The sequence below is a fragment of the Fukomys damarensis genome, unplaced genomic scaffold (genome assembly GCF_012274545.1).
Source record: "Fukomys damarensis isolate Sample0158 unplaced genomic scaffold, DMR_v1.0_HiC HiC_scaffold_39, whole genome shotgun sequence".
NCBI classification, from domain to species: Eukaryota; Metazoa; Chordata; class Mammalia; order Rodentia; family Bathyergidae; genus Fukomys; species Fukomys damarensis.
The window spans coordinates 124,868,609-124,890,464 of record NW_022900951.1 but is presented as its reverse complement, the minus strand read 5'-3'; the positions used below and the strand labels follow the sequence as shown (position 1 = coordinate 124,890,464).

Sequence of the window (21,856 nt, the reverse complement as noted above, 5' to 3'; positions counted from 1 at the left end):
GTGGGAATGTTTGCAGCTGATCTGTGACAGAGAAAAGGTGAGCAGGGCAAGAGGGTGGGGACTGATGGGGCACTGGTTACTCTCTCAACTGGGTGTATGGAGGAGGCTTCACTGAAGGAAGAGGGGTCTGGGTAGATATCTGTGTGAAGAGAAGCAGAGAGGCCAGTGTGGTGCGAAACGTGTGAAGAAAGAGGCCAAGATATCAGAGAGGTAGAGGGTGGAGTAGGTGCCACAGGGGGACCTCAGGGACAGGCTCAGAGGAAGTAAGGGCCCCAGCATCCAGCTGAAGGGTCGCTGCCACATGGGGACCGCAGTAGGTGGAGGAGGTCTGCTCAGGAGAGCTGGGATGCTGGTTACGCTGGGAAGGCGAAGTCCACCGGCTCCTCCTGACAACTGGTGTGAGGTGTGAGACAGAACAGAGTCCAGGATGTTGCGGGCAGGGAGATGGGGAACACAGCAAGAGGGGAGGCATGGGGCACCTGAGGGGTTCTGTCTGGATGCACTTCCTGAATGAACAGTCTGTTCTTTCTCCCATGCACTACAAGGCCGTCTCCTTTCTGCACCAAGTCTCTATATCTATGTGGGTCTATTTCTGACTTCTGCTCTGTTCCGTGTGAGTCTTGACATGCAGTAGGGTGCATAAGTTCTTCCTCAATAGTCTACTCTAAAATGGCCTTTGTTTTGAAAATCTCCCTTTTTCATATGAATATCAGAATCCAGAATCGGTTTGAATATTAAAATTTGCATGCAGTGGTGCCCGTAGTATGAGACAAGAAAAAGAAATCAGAACAAAATCATTTGTGCAGGTGGTGTGATTGTACAATTAGAAAACTTGAATGAAGCAAAAAGGTAGAAACAAAAAGATAATTCAGCCAAGTAATGGGTGCAAAATATACAGAAGCCTTTAGCCTACAAACAGACAAAAACCACTCAGAGGATGTAACTGGAGTCCATCCGGTGGAATAAAGACCAAGTAACTAGAATTTGCAATCCAGCGGCTTTAAATGTTATATGTCAACTTTCCACTTGGGAAATGAGTTAGGAAGGAAAGTGTGGGCCAACTCAGCATGGTGCTGGAGCGAGCAATCAGCTAGTTATACAAGTATTTCAGGCTTCGAACATTTTCCTATTCAGATGCCTTTTGAAGTTGCTTGGAGAAGTGACTTTATGGCAGCCTGTTAATATGTCTGTTCAGTTCTCATCCTTTCGTTCCTACTATTAAGAACCCGAACATATCCCATGTAAGCCTGCAGACGGCTACATGGAAGGCAGTGGTTCCCAAAGTGTCCTATGAGGGTCACTGGCAGCCGAAGGTCCTACTCAGGCTGACCATGTGACTTCCGGTGTGAGTCATTTCCTCATAGTATAAGTGCTAAAGCTGCTATCCGTAGCCTGGTCTTAGGTCTCAGCAAAGGCCAGTGGATTTTGCTTTTGAAGTCTGACAACTCAGTAGGAGGGGTCTGTGTATTCTTTGTTTCAACATCTGACAGCAGATTGCAGAGCACTGAACATTGCAGGTGTCCAGGAGCTGTATTCTTTGGCTCACACGACTGGATAACAAACGTTTACATGACTAAGTACATTCTTTCAGGTCTCTTTTGATGTGTATATATATATATACACACACACACACACACACACACACATATAGATGTAAATGTTTCCTGGCACGAGGATTAATCCCTGGGCCTTGTGTGTACTAGGTAAGCACTCTCTCACTGAGCTGTACCCCAGCTCCTACATTATATGATTTTAAAAGTCCTATGTGATTTGACTTAAATCTATTTCTGTATGAAATAATGTTCTACATATAAGCGGATCTTTAAGAAAGCCTAATGTACTTAATCCACACCTCTATTATCAGATCGGTCCCTGTGTATTACAATCATCGGCTTATATTCCTGCCTGCCCCCGCCAGCCTGCTGCTTCCATGTGGGCAGGGACCACCTTTTCCTTCTTTTCTTATCTTTCTTCTTCTCTGTTTCTCTGTCTTTCTCCTTCCTTTCTGTCCTTCCTGCCTTATTTTTCTTTTTTCTTTCTTATTCGCAGTACTAGGGCTGAACCCAGAGCCTTCACACTGAGCTACATCTTCAGCCCTTTTCATTTTTTGAAACAGGCTTTCACTAAGGTGCCCAGGCTGGGCTTGAACTTGAGATCCTCTTGCCTCGGCCTCCCAGAGTGCTGGGATTATGGTGTATACCACCATGCCCTGCCTGGCAACCACCCCTTCCTAGTCTGTTTCCCCCAGTAGACGACCATATGAAGTGCAGGGGACACCAGGATGCTTCATATTTAGAAAATACAGAGAAGATACTTTCTTTTCTGAGGCAATGCCACTGGCTCATAATAAAGAGCAATCACTCTGTCAAAGTAAAAACCTCTACCAGCGGACGGACATTCCTATCTGGCCCCGTTTCATTTTGCCAAACCCTGTGATAGAGCTGGGGGTGGCGGCACATTCCTGTAACCCCAGCACTCAGGAGGCTGAGGCAGGAGGATCACAGTGAGTTCAAGTCCAGCCTGAACTACACAGAGAAACCTTGTCTTAAAAAGTAAATGAGTACAAACGCTATGAGGATTAGGGAGATAAACATATCATAGTAAGTTTTTCTAAGGATGTGTCTTTGAACTTGATTTTGTCAGCAAAAACAAAACCCACAAAAAACAAACACAACCCCCCAACCAAAAAATAAACTTAATGTGTCACACAATTACCATTGCTACCTTTCTATATTCAAGAATGAATTGCTCTGAATTCCTTGAATTTCAAGAACCTCTCCAAGCACAAATGGGTGCAATATTGCAGAATCTGTACAGACACTGTCAAAACTTGCTAAATGCCAAGGATTTTTAAAGCCACAACAAGGACAGAACAGGCTCATTTTATAGGGTATACACAGTGCTCATTTAGGCAATATTTTTAATTAGAAAAAGCACGTCCTCCTTAAGAGCGGTAGGGACTCCTGTGTACTTCTAACTTGATATTCTAAACAGCAGAACAACTGCTAAGTAAATTCTCTCAATGTGCTGCTCAAATCCCAAACGAAACAAGTGAATGTTCTCAAGCTTTGGACCCTGTCACATTTCAAACATTACCACATTGCAAAAGCCTTTCATGAGAGTGGCAGGGACTTTGAAATTCGGGTGCCAGCTCGAAGCGGGCATCTCCCCAGCAAGGAGGGGCCAGTGTATGAGTGGAATATGCAATGTGGGGATGGGTGGCAGCCCTAGATCTTCGCTGCCGGCCACTGCCAGCAGGACTGAAGCCGGGGCTGGACCGTGAGAACAGGTGCTGGGCCACCCAAACCGCAGGGCAATGTGTGAGCCTTCGTAAGAGGCTATGAGGAGACTGGGTATTTATAATGCTTGAAACAGCCCCGTAAGAGAAAGCAGTTCTGGGCCAGCACAAATGGGCCGTTTTGTCTTCTGATTTTGGATGCAGTGTGGGTGGGAGAATGGAAAGCCCAAGGAGCTGTACTAAAACGTGGAGTCTTTCAATTCAAAAACCTTTACTGCCACTTTTGACTGACAGGTTGCCAGCCGTGTCTGCTACCCATTGACAGGTCGAGTGTCTTTGTTTCAGACAGAAACCCTCAGTAAAAATCACTACAGCTGGGAGCAGTGGTGCATGTCTGTAATCCCAGCACTTTGAAAGGCTCAGGCAGGAGGATCACAAGTCCAAGTCTTGCCTGGGCATCTTAGTAAGCCCCTGTCTCAAAACAAACAAACAAAAATATTTAAAACAGGCTAGGGTCGTAGCTTAGTATAAAGGCCCTGGATCCAATCTCCAGTAACCCCTCAATGCCCCACACTGCATATTTTGATGCTAGCTGACTTACTACATAGACCTGAACCAGAGAGGGAAACATATTTTTCCCCCTTACCAAGATTATCAGCATCTAGCTGATGTAAAGAACATTCTGATGACAGATGTGAGGTATCCTATGATACATAGCCACTTCAAGTGATTACAGGAAACCTCTGGCTATGAAAACACAGAAATTTTCTAGTCCTTTAAAGCAGCAAGTGTTACAGTAAAACATCACAGCTGCCAGGTGTGGTGGTACACACCTGTAATCCTAGCCCCTCAGGAGGCTAAGGCAGGAGGATCACAAGTTTGAGCCTAGCCTGGGCAACTTTGTGACTCTGTCAAAATAAAAAATAAAGAAAGAGCTCGGACTGTAGTGCAGCGCCAGAGTGCTTGCCTAGCATCTGTGAGGCCCTGGGTTTAGTTTCCAGCGATGTAAAACAAAACAATTAACAATTATAGCATTCACAGTGGCAGTGGAATTTAAGTTTAAAATACATGGCACAGTAAAACAATGTTAAAGGTGAGTTTAAAAACAACTATCTGACTCCGGTATTTCTCTTTATGCTTTAAAAAAACATACTAAATACTATTAAGTCCAGAAAAAAGCGTGCAGTTGCTCTGGCTGTGTACTAACAGTGTTATTTCACTTACTTGTTGCTTGATTCTGGGGTTCCACCTAATGTAGTAATTCACCCAGAGTTCCAAGTGACGCATACTGGCAACTGGATATAAAACTCGATTGATTTCTTTTGTATAGAAGGGGTTTTTGAATTTCTCTTTGCTGCTGTTGATCATTGACCACAAAGAAACTGTTCTTTCTGGGACTTTCTAGAGAGAAAGGGAGAGAAAGTGGGAAGCCTAAGTAAACTTGCCAACGCACAAACCTTTCTGAAGCCCATGGCAATACAGTTCAGAACCAAGTGGAGTCGTGCGCACTTCCGTTACCCCTGATAGCTCCCAGACACTTACCCGTATTTGCATAGGTAATGGCCTGGCCACTGTTCCTGCCAGGAGACCAGTGCAGGACACTACACCATTAAATGCAATTTGCTGACCTAAAGAGACTATTCCTGGTGAGGCAAAACACTTAGGAACAGATGGGCAGTACATTCTTTTGAATTTACCGAAAAGAAAAAAAATCACTGACTTTTAAAAATTTGTCTGCCGGGCGTGTGGTGGCGCACGCCTGTAATCCCAGCACTTGGGAAGCTGAGGCAGGAGGATTGCTGTGAGTTCGAGACCAGCCTGGGCTACATAGTGAGTTCCAGGTCAGCCTCAACTACATAGTAAAACCCTGTCTCCAAAAAAATTGTGTTTCTTATAGAACGATGAAATCTTAGCCTATGTCTCCTCGACAGTAGGCATTTGGACATAAAATTATTTTAATCAAACATCCAGATGCTTAATCTACATCATATCAACATCAAGGTATTTGCAAACATCTGGAGAACTAATAACACAGTCTTCACTTTTTAACTTTTACTTGGTATCCCTTATCTCAAAAAAAATTCCCATTTTCACTGCTTTTGAATCAGAGCTCTTTACTGAATTTTGACTATAAAATGCAGAAAAAATGAAGCTTGGAAATAAAAAAAAAAGAATTAAAACTATCAATGGTGAAATCCAAAACTGTTCCTAGTAACAACTTCAATAAGGAAATACCAAAAAGCTAAAAATTGAAAGCTAAAAAGAACGCTCGAAATAAGTGAATAAAGAAATTTCTTTAACATATGTTCATTAACACAAAGAACACTAATAATAGCATCATTTTGCCTTCCTTTGAATTGTCCTAAAATGTTACAGGTACCTTTCCTGTGTAAAAGTGTAGCTTGCATTGTGTTTATGCATTCTTATTTATTTTTATGCATATGCAATTTGAAACAGTTAGTTTAACCATGTTGTCGTGGGAAAAAAATCAATTTCTCACTTCACCCCAGAAGCAACTGTGTTTGATTTTTCCTTGCTGAAGTGTGACTGCCACGAAAACATCCTATCTGTCTAAGGTATACAACATGATTTATCTAGACTTTGTGGACTGCATGACTGATTGCAGAGAGGGTCTGGCCTCAAACAACCCTTCTGCCTCAGCCTCCCCAGTAGCTGGGCCTTCGGGTGAGCCTGGCCAACATGATGTTGTGACATACATGTATACTGTGACATAACCACACAAGCAGGTTTCTGAAAACCAGTACATTGTCTTTATTTGCAGTCACACGTGTGGGCCACAGCACACCAGAATTTCTTGTCCTGTCTATGACTGTGACACAGTACCCCTGGTCAACCTGTCTCCATCTCCCTTTCAGCCTACTCTCCCAGCCTCGGTAATCACCATTCTACTCTCAACTTCCATGGAATCCACTGTTTAGATTCCACACAGGAAGGAGTCTTTCTGCACCTGTCTTATTTCTCTTAACACAATGGACTCCATTTTTATCCATGTTGCTGCAGATAGGGATTTTGTCTTTTTTACACCTGAATACTATTTGGGTTGTTTCCATTTCTTGGCTACCACAAATACTGTTGCAACGAACAGGGGAACGCACACGCCTCTTGAACAGACTGTTTTCATTTCCTGAGGGTATTTACCTAGGAGTGGGACTGCTGGGTCATTACGGTGGCTCTATTTTTAATCTGCTAAGGAAGTGTCACACTGTCTTCTATAATGGCTGCATCAATTTGTGTTTTTTTAAGTGGTTTATTGGGTACTTTTCTCCATCTCTCTGAGTAACATGCTTTTATTGTTATCCCTAGTGATAGGCATTAACTTCTGACGCCATCATAATCCGAGTGTGTTTCTTTCCCACTCCTGCCATACTCACATGCTTTCTGTATTTTTTCTGTCACATTATCGCCAATACGTAGCATAGCTTTGATTAGATCTGTGTTTATCAGTCAGATTCCAATGACTAAGCACATGCTGTTTACAGCTAGGGCATGCATTCCCTCTGTGGAGATTACTTTCATTTTCCTGCACACATTTTTCATTTCCACTTGATTTCACAATTGTCTCTTTGGTTTACTTTTCTTGGCACTTACTGACTCAACCTCAAACTCTCCCTTCCACATGTCACTCGCCCCTTGAGATGATTAGACACACGGGGTATTCTGCGCTTCATCTGTGGAGGTGCTCCAATCGGTACTAGTGGTTCTGAGCCTTGTGGTCAGTTCCCCTCTAGAGTCTCTTTTCTGTGTCACTCCATAGGCACCCTCTGCCTTGGTCTAGGCCAGTGATGGCGAACCTTTTAGAGCTTTCAATGACACAGCCTGCTGTGGCACGCATGCCATAGGTTCACCACCACTGCTCTAGGCAGTCTTTCTGTTTTCATTGAACGCATATTTCAGTTGCTTCCAGAGAAAGGGTGAGCCATGGGAGGATTCTTGATACCATGTGATTCTGAGAATATCTTTGTTCTATCTTCACATTTGGTTAACAATTTGATTGCTGTATGTATTAGCCATCCTCCAGCCACTGGGACACAATGCCCAACACCCACACCTTAAAGGAGGAGGTTTAACGTGGCTCACAGTTGCCAGGGTTTGGTCCATGGTTAGCTGGCTCCAGGGCAGTAAGGGCATGGTAGAGGAAAGCTGCTTACCCCATGGCAGCCCCAAAGCAGAGGGAGAAGGGAGGAGCCAGCGATAAGAATACACCTTTCAGGTCACACCCCTCAGCAACCCACTTCTTCCAACCAGGCCCTACCACCAAACATGTAAGACCCTTTGGGGGGCATTTTAGATCTAAACCATAACACTATAGAAAGCTAGGTGGAAGACATTTTCATTTAAAATTCTGAATGTAATGCTCTATTGACTTCTAATCTCCAATATTGCTGTCGAAGAAAGTCTTCCTGATTTCTGTTGCTTTGCATATATAGGTTCACTATCTCTTACCCAAAATGCATGGGACCAGAGGTGTTCTGGATTTAGGTGTTTTCAGATTTGGGCATATTTATATACATATAATGAGACTTCTTGGGGAGGAGACTCAAGGCTAAACATGAAATTCATCGATGATTCCTATGGACCTTACAGACAGAGCCTACATTACACAGCATTTTAATGTGCCCATGTTTTGACTGTGACCTGTCACATGAAGTCAGGTGTGAAATTTTCTACTTGTTCCATGTCCATGCTCAACACTTTTGGATTCTGGAGGATTTTGAATTTTTGGTTCAGGGATGCTCAACTTATAACCCATTCCCTTTTTTTTCTTTGGAACTTGTGGGATCTTCTCTTTGGCCCTGGTGATCAGAAACTCCATAAAAACAATATTTTCATCTAACTTGCTTGACACTTGGCAAGCCTTCTAATATGAAAACTCACTCAATTCTGAGAAATACTCTCAAATTATTTCTGTGATGTCCTGCCCTCTGCTTTCCCTACTTCTTCTTTGTGCGACTGCTTTTATTTGGATATTGGACCTCCAGGACTGATCTGCTAATTTCCTTCTCTTCATTTTCTCTGTTTCTCTTCACTGCTTTCTGGGAGATATTTTCAACTTTATCTGGCAACTCTTCTGAGTTTTGTAGTTTCAAAGTTCATTTCTGATCTCTACATGTTCTTTCCAAATAATATCTAATTTGTGCTGCCACTATTTTTATCTTTCTTGGGCTGCTGAATGGTGGTCTCTTGCCTACATCTCTACCCCTACATAGTGACTCTTTTGCTCCTCCTTGGCTGTCTGTTATTATTTAAGAGCAGAAAAGGGAAGAGTTTCTTGGGAGCTCTGAAATCTTATCATCTGTGGGTGTCACTGTGCGGAATACCTACTTACTTGTTGGTACCTTTAGATCCTCCTTCTTATAAAACTCAGTTTCTCCAGAGATATTTTAAAAATTGAGGCAAAATTCACATACACAGAAGTTATCATTTTAACCACTATAGACTTTAGCAGTTTTTAATCTATTCACAATGTTATGCAGTAACCACCTCTCTCAGTTCTCAGCACTCTTTTTCCATCAGAAATTCCACACACCTTAATCAGATGCTCCCCATTCTCCCTTCTCCAGCCCCCCAAAACCAGTCTACCTTCTGTCCCTACAGATTTGCCTGTTCTGGATATTTCACGTAGATGGAATTGTACAGTATGTGGCCTTCTGTACCTGGCTGCTTTCACTGGGAATAATGATTTCAAGGATTATTCACACTGTATCATGTTTCAGTACTTTTTATGGCTGAATACTACTCCACCGCATGGATATGGATGGACAAGTTTGTTTGGTCATCCGTCCCCTTGACAGACATCTGGCTTGCTCCCCTCCTTTGTCTACTGTGAACACACACATGTGCAAGCGTTTGTTTTCAACCTGTTTTCAGTTCTTCTGAGTTCATGCCTGGAAATTTCTAGGTCATATGATACCCTGGGTCTATATTTTGCTTCCTGAGGAACCACCAAGCTGTGCAGCAGCTGCACCACTGTCCATCCCCACTGCCCATTTCTGAGGGTCCCCATCCTCGCTGATAGAGATGCTTCTTTTGCATCCCTACCTGGACAACAAGGACCTGGCTCCGGAATGCTGGGGGTGAGTGGGGAGAGGGCTAGGGCTGGCGTAGGGCAGCACTTCTCTATCTAGCCTCTCAGGAAGGGGCCCATGCCCAAGTCCTTAGCTGCAGAGAGCGAAGGGGCAGACCTGCACAGCTCATTCGAAATACACCTCAGTTACCCTCCCCTGCTACCCCAGATCCCTCCCTGGCAGAGTGCAGCCCAGAGGGCCTACAGTGCAAGGTGGGCTGGTTCTTGGCTTCCACATTATGTACACTGTACGTCTGAGATTTGTTTTTCCCAAGCTCAGTTACTTCCCACTTACTCCTGGCTTTCCAGTTTCTAAAAGTTTGACGCTTTCTCCTTTTCTCTATCCTTATGGGTTCATGACCTTTAGAAAATTCCCTTCACTGACATTTTCATGGCGTTTCAGAAGGGAGAAGTAACATACTTTCAAAGTGATCCTGCTCCTTGAGGTAAAGCTGGTGTCTTAGGAGCAAGCATATTCTTATCGTACAGCAGACTAGATACATGTTGGTGACCCTTTACAAAAGACATTAGCATTTTTACTCACCTGTCTTTCTCGAACAGATTCACAGTTGAATAAGAAAGTACCAAATCGGCAGCTATACAGATGATCCAAAATTGTAATCAAAAAGCGTTCATTGAATTCAAAAGCCGTAGGGAACTAAACAGACAAACAAAAGCAAGCAAGCATAAAAGAGTGAGACTAATCTTTCTAAGATTGCAAAGATATGTAGTAGGAGTGACAAAGTGTGGCCAATACTGTGTGCTCTGGGAAAGAGAGCAAAGGTGTGAACTCGTTTTTTGCCACTTTATAGGACTGAGAAGTTTAGATAAGTGTCAGATAAATTAATAAAGATGAAAAGGTGGGCAAAGTCCAATTTTCTAGGTTTTTCTGGGCACACAGGATAGTTGAAGTAATTTAGGGTATTATAAGTTAGCAGACATGCCTATATATAAACACCAGTGTAGAATACATACAAAAGACAACCTGGTATTTTCAGTTCCACTGATCTTCCATTAGTAGAGATAATGCAGTTAAAAATTTAATTTTTAAAACTTTATTACGGAGAATTTCAGACATAGCAATAGTAGCATCAATAAAAACAAACTGAAAAAAAAAAACTTATCTTAGGTAATTTATGAATTTGGCAAAAAAAACCCCAAAAAACAAAAAACCCAAGAAACAAAAAAACAAATTGAACCTCTATGTACCCATCCCTTTGATTCAACAACTACGACCACTATTATTGCATTGCAATCTCTGCTCTGCATTATTCTGGGGGAAATCCCAGATATTATAACAAAATATATGATCTAACCATTTAATTGAGTTTATTTTCATTCCATATATTCCTTACCTGTTTTGACATCTGCCATACACAATCAATAAACTGGAGAAAAATAGGAGATCGGTCAGCATCGGTGTGGTTTTTATCACCATGACCTATTCTCTGAAATGAATTGGTGAAGATGATTTGTATTAATTCTTGGGTAAAGTATATAATCCACAAAATGTGACAGTACAACTCTGCACCCTGCTTTCTAGATGGCAAATTTCTTGGAGAGTAAACAGTATATGTTTCCATGGAAATAGACATAAATAACAGTAGTCTTCATAATGGAAATTAAGCATAAAAACTTCTATAAAATATCAATAAGAATAGGCAAAGCAACCAAACTCTGTGGTTGACACAATGACTTCATAGATTAGAATTTGGTACAAGTCCAGCACAACTGCAGGTAGAATGGCCTAGATTTCCCTGCACAATGTATTCCAAAACATCTGAAGTTCTTGCAGTCATGAATAGACCAACTTCAAAGATTTAAGATTTACAATCATGTCAAAGTATCATTATTAGAATTAAGTTATTTTTCTCTTAAAAACAAGACAAAACCCCAAATCTCACAATGCATTCATTTCCTAAGCAATGATTCTTCCTGTTTCAGAATGCATTCACATTATGAAATCTGGATGAAGGCTAATGTTTCTGAAAGTGATCTATGGATCACCAAGAGACTGGTTAAAAACGCTAATTTAAGGGGCATCTGGAAATAAGACCTGACATGGTGAATTTTAACAGGTTGTGTCAACAATGTAAAAATCATGCATCTGATAATAATAATATAAAACCTTAATCAAAAGTCTAACATTTCTATAAAATACATTTGGCCTAATAGCTAAAATATTAGTTCAGAAAAAATTAGCATCCTATCTTCTTCCTTTTATGCAATTTCAGTGTAAGCATTTCTGGGAAGAGTCTGTAAGACTGTCGGTGAAACACAGATACAGGCATCTTCTCAGACTTGCCGCACCCAAGAGAGCACACCTGTAAAGTGATTTTCATTTTAGTACTACATGCTACAATAATGAGTATTTGAAATCCCAAATGGCAGTGATCTGGGTTTTTAAAAATAACTTTATTTATTAACTTACAGATGCAAATTTATGTCCGAAACTTATCCACTCTTTTTGTACCAGGATTTCGAAGCCTTCAATGCTCCTGTAGAAACTGTCCAACATCAGCATGGCCAGGGAGGTTAGCTGAGCAGTCCTGTCCCAGCCGTCACTGCAGTGCACGAGCACAGAGCTCTTCCCGGAAGAAACTTTGTCTGCAACTTGAATGGCTCCTGTCAGAACCAGCTGGCAGAGAAAGACGTGCTGTCAGGAGGGGGTGTTCAGGGCCTGCTTGCAGCCAAATGTGTGCTTTTTAACTCTAGCAAAATCCTGCTTTAAAATATCAATCAGCGATTAGAACACACACACACACACACACACACACACACACACACACAGAGAGAGAGAGAGAGAGAGAGAGAGAGAGAGAGAGAGAGAGAGAGAGAGAGAGAGAGAGAGAGACAGACAGGAGAATGGAACACCGGGAACCGTGAATCTGTTCATCTTGCCCTGTCTTCACAGACCACATTAGGATGTGCTCCGATGTTAAAAAAACGGCCGAACAGCCCTTCATGGATGTGACTGCAGTAGTGTGCTAGGGCTGCAATAACAAAGTACAAGCTGGGTTGTTTTCACAAGAGAAACTCCAGAGGCAGAAGTTCAAGAAAAGGGCGTTGGTGGAACCCTCTCCCAGCAGCTGGGTTTCATAGCAGCATAACTCCTGTCTTCACATAGCATGCTCCCTGTGCCTGTCTGTGACCAAATGTTCCCATTTAGTAAGGACATCAGTCAGACTGAAGCAGGGAATTGTGCCCTAAGGCTTATCTTAACTCATTCCATCTGCAAAGACTTTATCTCCAAATAAGGTTACATTCTGGGGTACTGGAGGCCAGAACTTCAACATGCGGATTTTTAGGGGACAATATTCGATCTGTAATAGTGATATCAGAGAAATCGCTGGCTGAAAAGGTCTAGTCCAGACCTTAATGGAGTGACACAATGGAAGTCACATCTTGGCTTGTAAATTGACAAAATATGGGCTATTTGGCTCACAAATAGCAGAGTACTTATCCTAAAGGTAAAATGATAACCTAGAAAAAATGTGAAACTCAGAAGCACCAATAAATTTATGTATAGAAAGTAATGCTTTTGGTGATCCAAGTCCTTACAAGGTATTCTTTACAAAACACAGAATTCACTGCAGGGTAAGTATACAGTTTGATGATTCAGTGAATTTATACAAGTGTGCAACCATCACTACAATCTAGTTGTAGTACACTCTATCACCCAGGACGTTTCTTTACACCATCCAAAGTCATCGCCCTCAGCCCAGGCAGTCATTGATTTATTTCCGGTAGCTAGAGTTCTGTCTTTCTTAGAAATTTTATAGACATGGAATCAAACAATCTATGGCCTTTGTATCTGGCTTCATCCACTTAGCATCTAGATTTCATCAGATGATAGACATTTGGTTGTTTTAAACATTAATGCTGCTGTGAACTTTTGCAGAAATATTTTTGAAGGACCTAGCATTTTTACTACAAATGTATTTTAAAATCGTTGTACCATCTCACATTCCCACCAGAAGTATACGAGGGTTCCATCTTTTTATGTGCTTATCAGCTGTTTGCATATATTCTATCATTTTGAGTTGATTTTTCACATCCTTTTATTGGTGCATATTGGTTACACAGATTAATGGGCTTTATTTTGGCAGCTTGAGACATGCACATAATGTACTTTGATCATTACCATGGCCTATCACTCCCCTTAGCCTGTCCTCCCCTCTAGTTCACCAGTTTTGGGACATTTCAAAGTGCATAATATAGTTTGATCATATGCATCCTCCCTATTATCCTCCCTCACACCCTCTTCCTCTTAGTCCCTTCCTCTTAACAATAGTCCCTCTACTTTGTCTCAGATTTCACATATTAGGGATACATGCAGTATTTGTCTGAGTCTGCCTTATTTTGCCCAAAACAATTTAGAGATCTACTCACTTTCCAGCAAATGATGAAATTTCATTCTTCTTTATTTCATTCTCCACTATAGGCATATACCACATTTTCTTTATCTATCTGCTGATGGGCACCTAGGCTGGTCCCATATCTTGACTATTGTGAACTATACACAATAAACATGGGTATGCATACAACCTTATAGTATGTAGACTTTTTAATTCTTTTGGAAATCTGTCTTAGTTACTTTTTTTGTCACTGACACAAAATACTCGACACCCAAAATTAAAGGAGGAAAGGTTTATGTCAGGTTTATATAGAGTTTTCAGTCCATAGCTGGCTGATGCCAAGGCAGGGTGGCATGGCAGAGGGGCATCACAGAGGAGAAACAGTTCATAGCATGGCAGGCAGATGGCAGCAAGCAGTGAGGCAGCTTCTTTCTGTTCCTTTAATGCTACCTGCTTTTGGGGTGATGCCACCTATACCCAGGGTGGCTCTTCTCATCATTCACACCCAAAACTATGCTAAACCAATCAGTGGGTTAATTTAGTAATCACACACCCTTAATCCATATTCACACACCCTAGATCTAGCCACCTCCCCAAACTCCCACCTATGAGCACATGAGGCTTTGGAGGTAGACATCTAGACATGAGCTATAATAGGTATATACTATGGAGTAGTATAGCTGTATCACGAAATGGTAGCTCTATTTTTAGTTTTGGTTGTATTATTTTTATATTCTTGATGATAGCCATTCTGAATGGAGTGACGTGGAATTTTAATGTAATTTTTATTTGTATTTCCTTAGTGGCTAAAGATGTTGGACATTTTTCATATACTTATTGGCCATTTGTAGTTCTTTTCAGGAGTGTCTGTTCAATTTATTTGGCCATTTACTGATTGGGCTATTGGACTCTGGTGTTGTTTCTTGAGTTCTTTATATATTCTAGATACTAATCCTCTGTCAGAAGAGTAGCTGGCAAAGTTTCTTTCCCATTCTAAAGGCTTTCTGTTCACTGTGTTCATTTCCCTTGCTGTTCAGAAGCTTTATAATTTGATGTAGTTCCATTTGTTGATTCTTGCTATTATTTTCTGCGCTACTGAAGTCCTGTTCGGGAAGTCTTTGCCTATGCCCACAGCTTCTAGTGTTTTCCCAATGATTTCTTTTTGGCAGTTTCAAAGTTTCAGCCCTGTGATCCATTTTGAATTGATTTTTTGCACAGGGCGAGAGTTAGGGATCTAGTTTCAGTCTTCTACATATGGATATCTATTTCCCCCTACATCATCTATTGAAGAGGCTATCTTTTCTCCAATGTATGTTTTTGGCTCCAATCAGATGACTGTAGTTGTGTTTGTTTCTGTGTTCTCTTTTCTGTTCTGCATGTCTATTTTAGTGCCTTTACCATGCTGTTTGTTACAATGGCTTTGTGGTATAATTTGAAATTAGGTATTGTGGTGCCTCCAGCCTTACCCTTTGTGCTTAGAATTGCTTTGGCTGTCCTGGGTCTTTAGTGCGTCCTTATCAATTTTGGGATTTTCTTTTAGTTCTGTGAAGAATGACATTGGTACTTTGATGGGGATTACAATGAATCTGTCGATACCTTTTGGTAATGTGACCATTTTAACAATATTAATTCTGCCAATCCCTGAACCTCTGAGGTCCTTTCACCTTCTGATGTCCTCTTCACTTTCTTTCTTCAGTGTTCTGAAATTTGCACTGTAGACATCTTTCACCTCTTTGGTTAGGTTGATTCCTGGATATTTTATTTTATTAAGGTATCGTAAATGGGACTGTTTTCCTGATTTCTTTCTCAGTGTGTTCATTACTAGTGTATAGAAAAAGCTATTGGTTTTTTAATGTTGATTTTATATCCTATTAAGTTGATTTTAAAAAGACTTATTCCATGGTGCTCTCAAAGTTCTGACAGCCATATACAGACATAAAGTCATTTCAACAAATTCAAGGAAATTGAAATGCTCATTTATTTAAATGAATTGCAAGATAAGGCCATGTGAAAGATCTGACATACAGAATGATTTTAAAGAAATGTAACTTTAGTGTTTTACATAAACAGTGGGCAACGTAGAGCTGATGAGGAAAGGTTAGGGGACTTAAGGATGACAGGCCATCAACTGCTTATAGAAAACTCATTATTCCTAAATGACTAGTGCAGTTGTTTTTTCAAACATTTCAAGTATTGTTGCAATTTTTGACAATCACTTTGCAGTACTTCTGAAGGAAGGGCTGTTGAGAGGCACTGTAATATGCTAGATCACTCAAGGTCAACTTAATGAACTCAGGGTTCTAATCCATCTTTACAGACCCTTAGAGAGCAGTATCACCCCTGATACTTCTCTCACATAAGAAGGGACTCAATCTTAGTCAATTATGTTCTTAAAATATTAGATGCTTTCCAATTAGGGATGAATTCCTGCAATCATTTCTGACAGGAACAGCTGTAATTCTCTAATGGACCTAAATCAGGCTTTCAAAACTACATCACTGGAAATTTCAATGATCTGACAGACTTGTGAGTGACGGGAAGAAACAAGAGTCATCGAGCTGTTCACATGGGGATGGTTAAGGGGACTGGCTGTAGGGCTGGAAGCCTGCATGTGAAACCTCCTGCCACTTTGGCTACCTTGCCCTTGGACCTATAGTTTGTTTCTCTCTACTGCAAGGAGAGGGCGATACCTCCACCAGTCTGTCTTGCACTAAAACACAATCCCCATCAAGGGCTAGTGTTAAGCATCCATTCAATGGACACTAGCTACTGGACAGCTCTCCTTTACGCAGCTCAGTAACAGGTCATTTTAAAACAGAAGTACTACAGAGGAAGAGCCCCGAAAAGGACAAAATGGAAATGTAAGCTTTGGATACCACACCACCTTCCTTTGGGGCTCCTGCCAGTGGACTGCATAAGGGCGTGCCAAGGATGGTGGTCTTCTCACTGCAAAAGGCCTGGCCTGGTGTCAGGCACTGAGTGCTAGAACTATTTCACTGTAGTGTGGGTTAGTGATGACCAAGCCCTAATGGGGCTACAGGATAGAATAGGATCAGGTCACCAAAGATAGTCAGGTACCAACCCCTGGAACCTGTGGATACTACCTTACATGGGAAATAGGGACTTTGCAGATGTGGGGATGAGATGAGATGATTCTGGATTGTTCAGGGAACCCTCTGTTTCATGAATCCTGATGAGAGGAAGACAGGGAGACTTCACACAGACAGAAAAGATGGCAACATGACTTCAAAGTTGGAGCAATGTGGCCACAGGTCGAGGAATGCCAGTGGACATGAGAAGCTGGAAGAGGCAGGAACAGATTCTGTCCTGGAGCTTCCATGGGGAACAAAACCCATGTGTCCTGCTCATTCAGCAAGGCCCTGCCCAAGGGTAATGCCATCTTTGCTCCACTGTCTAGACTGCCTGAGGAGCTCTGGATCACTTAGGGTTACACATGTCCACCTGGCTCCTGGCTGCCTCACATCTCTGAACTCACGAGAGGAGAGTGACAATTTCTTTCATTTGTTGTACATCACCCTTGGTATGAACAAAAGTAAAACATGACCTTTAACAATGTTTTGCACATTTCTAAGGTCCTAGCTTCCATGTGACAGCCCTGCCTCTTAATTTCCTCAGACACTCGAGCCCCTGAACAAGACCTACTTTCTACCAGTCTCTTCCTTCATTAGCTCAGAGTTGGAGCTGAACCGACTTGCCAATAGCACTGTACCTGCGCTCTCTCTCTCAAACAAATCTTTCTCCTTTTTTACTGAAGTAATACATATTTGATGGAAAAACAGAAAAAAACCTAAGGACAAAGAAGAAAAAAATTCTTGTAGTCCTATTACTCAGAACTCATTGTTAACATGTTGGGAGATATATTTATAAGCTTCTCTGTATACACACCTAGAAAGATAGGCCTGTAATTGAGGCTTTGGAAGCCATCTGCACTTTTATGCAATGAGCATTTTCTCATTTTCTCAGATCCTGCATTACACAGTTTTTAATGATCATGCAGTATTTTATTATAGGTCGTTTCTTGTAGATCTACAAGAATTGTAGATTGTTCCCCATGTTTATCCACTACTATGAACATTCTAGCAAACTTATCTTTTCAGGCCTGTGTGACCATTTCCTTTAAAAAACACCTAAACTGAATCTTTTCTCTTTGTTTGCAAAATAGGCTCAGGCTTTCCAAGGTCTGAAAAACCCTTCTGACAACCGTATGATACTCTCCTCTCTGTTAACTATTTGGCTTTTCAAAAACAGCATCAACATCCACTACTTCTATTTCCTCACCTCAGCACTAGACACTCACGGAGGTCCACCTCCAAAGTCATCAAGCCTCTCCCTAACACACTACTTCCAAGTACCAGTGGCTATTTCTTAGGCTCTTTCTTGGCATCCCAAGAGCTTCTTCCTATCTCCCAAGTCTCTCTTGCGTGTGGCTCACTGAGCTCCACTTCTCGCCTACTGTCCTGAATACAAACATGGCCAAGGCCCCATTCACATTCAGTTCTTGGTCAGTTCATATGTCCTCTCTCTCAGAATCCATATTCAAGTGTTCAACCTGCACATGTTGCCCAATAGCTGATCCCCAAACAGACACCTCAGCCCTAAATATCTATTTTGAGTTCCATTGTGCATGAAAACCTGCTTATTGGATGTTCCTAAGGGCATCCACCTATGCCAAATGCATGATGTTTCTCTAGGCCAAGGTCTTGATCAAGGTTACCCTTCATCTGTACAATTATCCATCATCCTTTCAGTTAGCTAGGCTCACTTGGCATCGTCTTCCGCTTCTTTAGATCTTGTGCCCAGCTTGTCATCAAGTACTACAGGCCTGTTCTTGGCCACATCTTGTGTCTGTCTCTTGTAGATACCCCATCCCCACACTGACCATTTCTATCCCCATGTATTCACTCCTGAGACGATTCTGCTTTCTCTGTCTTCACATTCCTCTGTCTCTTACCCATTCTATAAGCACCTGATAGAACATTTTCTCCAATATTCTATTCCCAAACTTGGGTGGCTCCCTACAACCTAACTTGGCAGTCAAGACCCCTGACTGCCTGCTTCCCCCAGAGGTCTAGATCAACCTGCATCTATAGAAATCCCCACTCTTAGCTAACACAGTCTCACCCAGGCCTGTTTCTGGGCTTTGTCTCAGCTGACCTCTTTCCCTAGAACAGATTCTTCCATCTCTGCTTTCTTCAAGGACCAGATCAAGTCCCACTGGCTCCCAAGGGGCCTGTTCCTTTCACTGTCTTTGCTGAGAAGGCCCGCCTGGTACTGAACACATGGTACTTTAGAATACTACGCTTTTATTTTTACACATACAGATCATCTCTTTAACCATAAACGAACCCCCATGAAGGCAGGACACATATCTTTTCCTTGTTTCTATTCACAGGGTCTACCATTTGTGCACCAAAAAAGTGTGGAAGCGGTTTTCTAAATTTTAAAAAAATTTTAGGATAGTTTTGAGATGCACAGAAAACCTGTAAAAGTGCTACTAGAGAAAGTATTCATAGTCAATTCAGTTTCCCCTCTTACTGACATTTATGGTACATCTGTCACAACTATAATTTGTCACATTATATGGTATATTGGTCACAAATAATGAACCAATATTGATGCAATAACTCGCGAATGTATTAATAGTCCATATTTTACTCAGAGTTCTTTAGTTTTTACCTGTCATTTATCCAGAAACTCATCTAGGATACCTGATTATGCTTAACTTTCATGATTAAACTTAGTTTTGCCATTTAGTTTTGAGGATGATAAAGCATAAAAAAATAAAAACACAATTCCTATCAAGTTTGTATTAAGTCAGATCATTCTTTTGTTGTTCCTAAGACCAAATACATCACATACAACTTAAAAGAGTCCATTTGGCTCATGGTTTCAGGGTTCAGTCCATGGTAGTCTGGCTCCAAGGCAGAAACAGCATGGTGGAAGGGCATAGTGAAGGAAAGCAGCTCAACCCATGGCAACCAGAAAGCAGAGAGAAGGGAAGGAGACAGGAACAAGAATGCATTCTTCCATTACTGCCTCAATTTCACTGTCTCTTATTGGATTGTTCAGGATTTTTATGTCTTTTCTGTTCAATTTTGGTAATTCCCATGTATCTAGGAATCTGTCCATTTTTTAAATATTCTCCAATTTGTTAGAGTATAATTTTTCATAGTAGTTACTAATGATCTTCTAGATTTCAGCAGTGCCTGTGGTGATTTTGCCTTTTTCATTTCTAATTGCACTGATACGGGTCTTTTCTTCCCTTCTTTTGGTAGGTTTGGCTAAGAGTTTGTTTATTTATTCTTTCAAAGAACCAGCTCTTTAATCCATTGATTCTTTGTATTTTTAAAGTCTCAATGTGATTAATTTTGGCTGTGATCTTTATGATTTCCTTCTTTGTACTAGGTTTGGTTTGGACTGTCCTTATTTTTCTAGAAACTTGAGGGGTATCATTTGGTTATTTATTTGAGCTTGCTCTATTTTTCTAATGTGAGCTATAAACTGTGAGTTCACAGCTACAAACCTACCTCTTAGGATCGCTTTCATTGTGTCCCACAGGTTCTGGTATGTTATAATGGCTTTATTGTTTAACTCTAGGAATTATTTTAGCTCTTCCTTGAGTTCATGTGTGACCTATTCAGTGTTCAGGAGTGTATTATTTCATGTCCAGACATTTGCAAAATTTCTGTGGTTTCTTTTGCAATTGATTATGATCCCACATTTCAAGTTATACCACAAAGCTACAGTGATAAAAACAGCATGATACCAGCACAAAACAGACATTCAGATCAATGGAATAGAATACAAGATGAAGAAACAACTTCCAGCACATTAAACCATCTGATTTTTGAAAAGGGACCAAAAACATATACTGGAGGAAAGATAACCACTTTCACAAATGGAGCTAGAAAACTGGTTATACATATTCAGAAGATTGAATCTAGATGCCTACCTATCACTATGCATCAAAATAAAATAATATAAAATAAAATGGAGAAAGACATAAAATAAATCTGCTGGAAGATAAACTAGGTAAAACTTGAAGACATAAGGTACAGGAAAGGACTTTCTAAACAGAACCCCAGTTACACAAGAATCAACAGATGAGATGATATCAAATTGAAAAGCTTCTGCACAGTAAAGGAAACAATCAATGGAGTGATGAGACAGCACAGAATGGGAAAAAATGTTTGCCAGTTACACTTCAGAAGTCTAATATCAAGAATTTACAAAAAACCTAAAAAAAGATAAACAACTAGACTCCCCAAAATACCCAATCAAAAAATGGACAACTGAGATAAATACACTTCTCAGAAGAAGTACAAATGGCCAATAAATATATTAAAAAATTCAATATCTCTAGCCATCAGAGAAATGAAAATTAAAACAATATTGAGATTCCATCTTACTTCAGAAAGAATGGCCATCATCCAAACAATAAAATTGGCAAAGCTTCAAAGAAAACAGAAACCCCTCTACATTGTTGGTAGGAATGTAAACTGGTACAGTCAATAGTAAAATCAGTATGGAGGTTCCTCAAAAAACTGAAACTAAAAATTCCATTTGACCCAGTTATTCCCTTCTTGGTATCTTCCCAAAAGAGTTAAAGACATCATATTATAGTGATGCATGCACACCCATGATTATAGCACAGGACAACTCATAATAGCTAAAGATTGGAAGTGTCCATCAACAGATGAATGGAGAAAGAAAATGTGGCATTTACAAATAATGGAGTACTACTCTGCCATAAGGAGGATACATTTGAGTCATCTGTGGGGAAAATGGATGCACCCTGAGGCCACAATGTTAAATGAAATAAATCAGACACACAGCTTAAATACTATGTAATTTCTCTTATATGAGAAACCCAAAGTATAAATAATTTAAAAATAAACAAAATACAAGACAGTAAGAAACAGGGAGGCAGATCTTTTGCAAATAGGAAGAGATGAAGGGAACGGGGAAGTAGGGAGGGGAATAAAAAGAATTAAGACATATTAAGTCCATGTACCTAACTCCCTAAGATGAATGTAAACACCATGTACTGCTAATATGGACTAATAAGAAAATTTAGAACAGAAACATCCATCCAGCTCACACCCTCATGGACCCACCTTTACTGACCAGGCCCCACCTCCTAATAAGACATTC

At 40.9% G+C, this 21,856-nt stretch overlaps 1 protein-coding gene across 3 annotated transcripts in view; it reads right to left on the bottom strand.

Moving 5' to 3' along the window:
* The window catches only part of Mtm1 (myotubularin 1), a 109,669-nt gene that overhangs the window by 5,510 nt on the left and 82,303 nt on the right, over positions 1-21,856 (bottom strand). For all 3 annotated transcript variants that reach the window (XM_010639004.3, XM_010638995.3, XM_033760250.1), the window contains 4 exons: positions 11,755-11,961; positions 10,679-10,771; positions 9,868-9,981; positions 4,463-4,639 (listed from right to left, as the gene is read on the bottom strand). In XM_010639004.3, the coding sequence (XP_010637306.1) occupies positions 4,463-4,639; positions 9,868-9,981; positions 10,679-10,771; positions 11,755-11,961 (591 nt within the window). The remainder of the gene's footprint in view (positions 1-4,462; positions 4,640-9,867; positions 9,982-10,678; positions 10,772-11,754; positions 11,962-21,856) is intronic.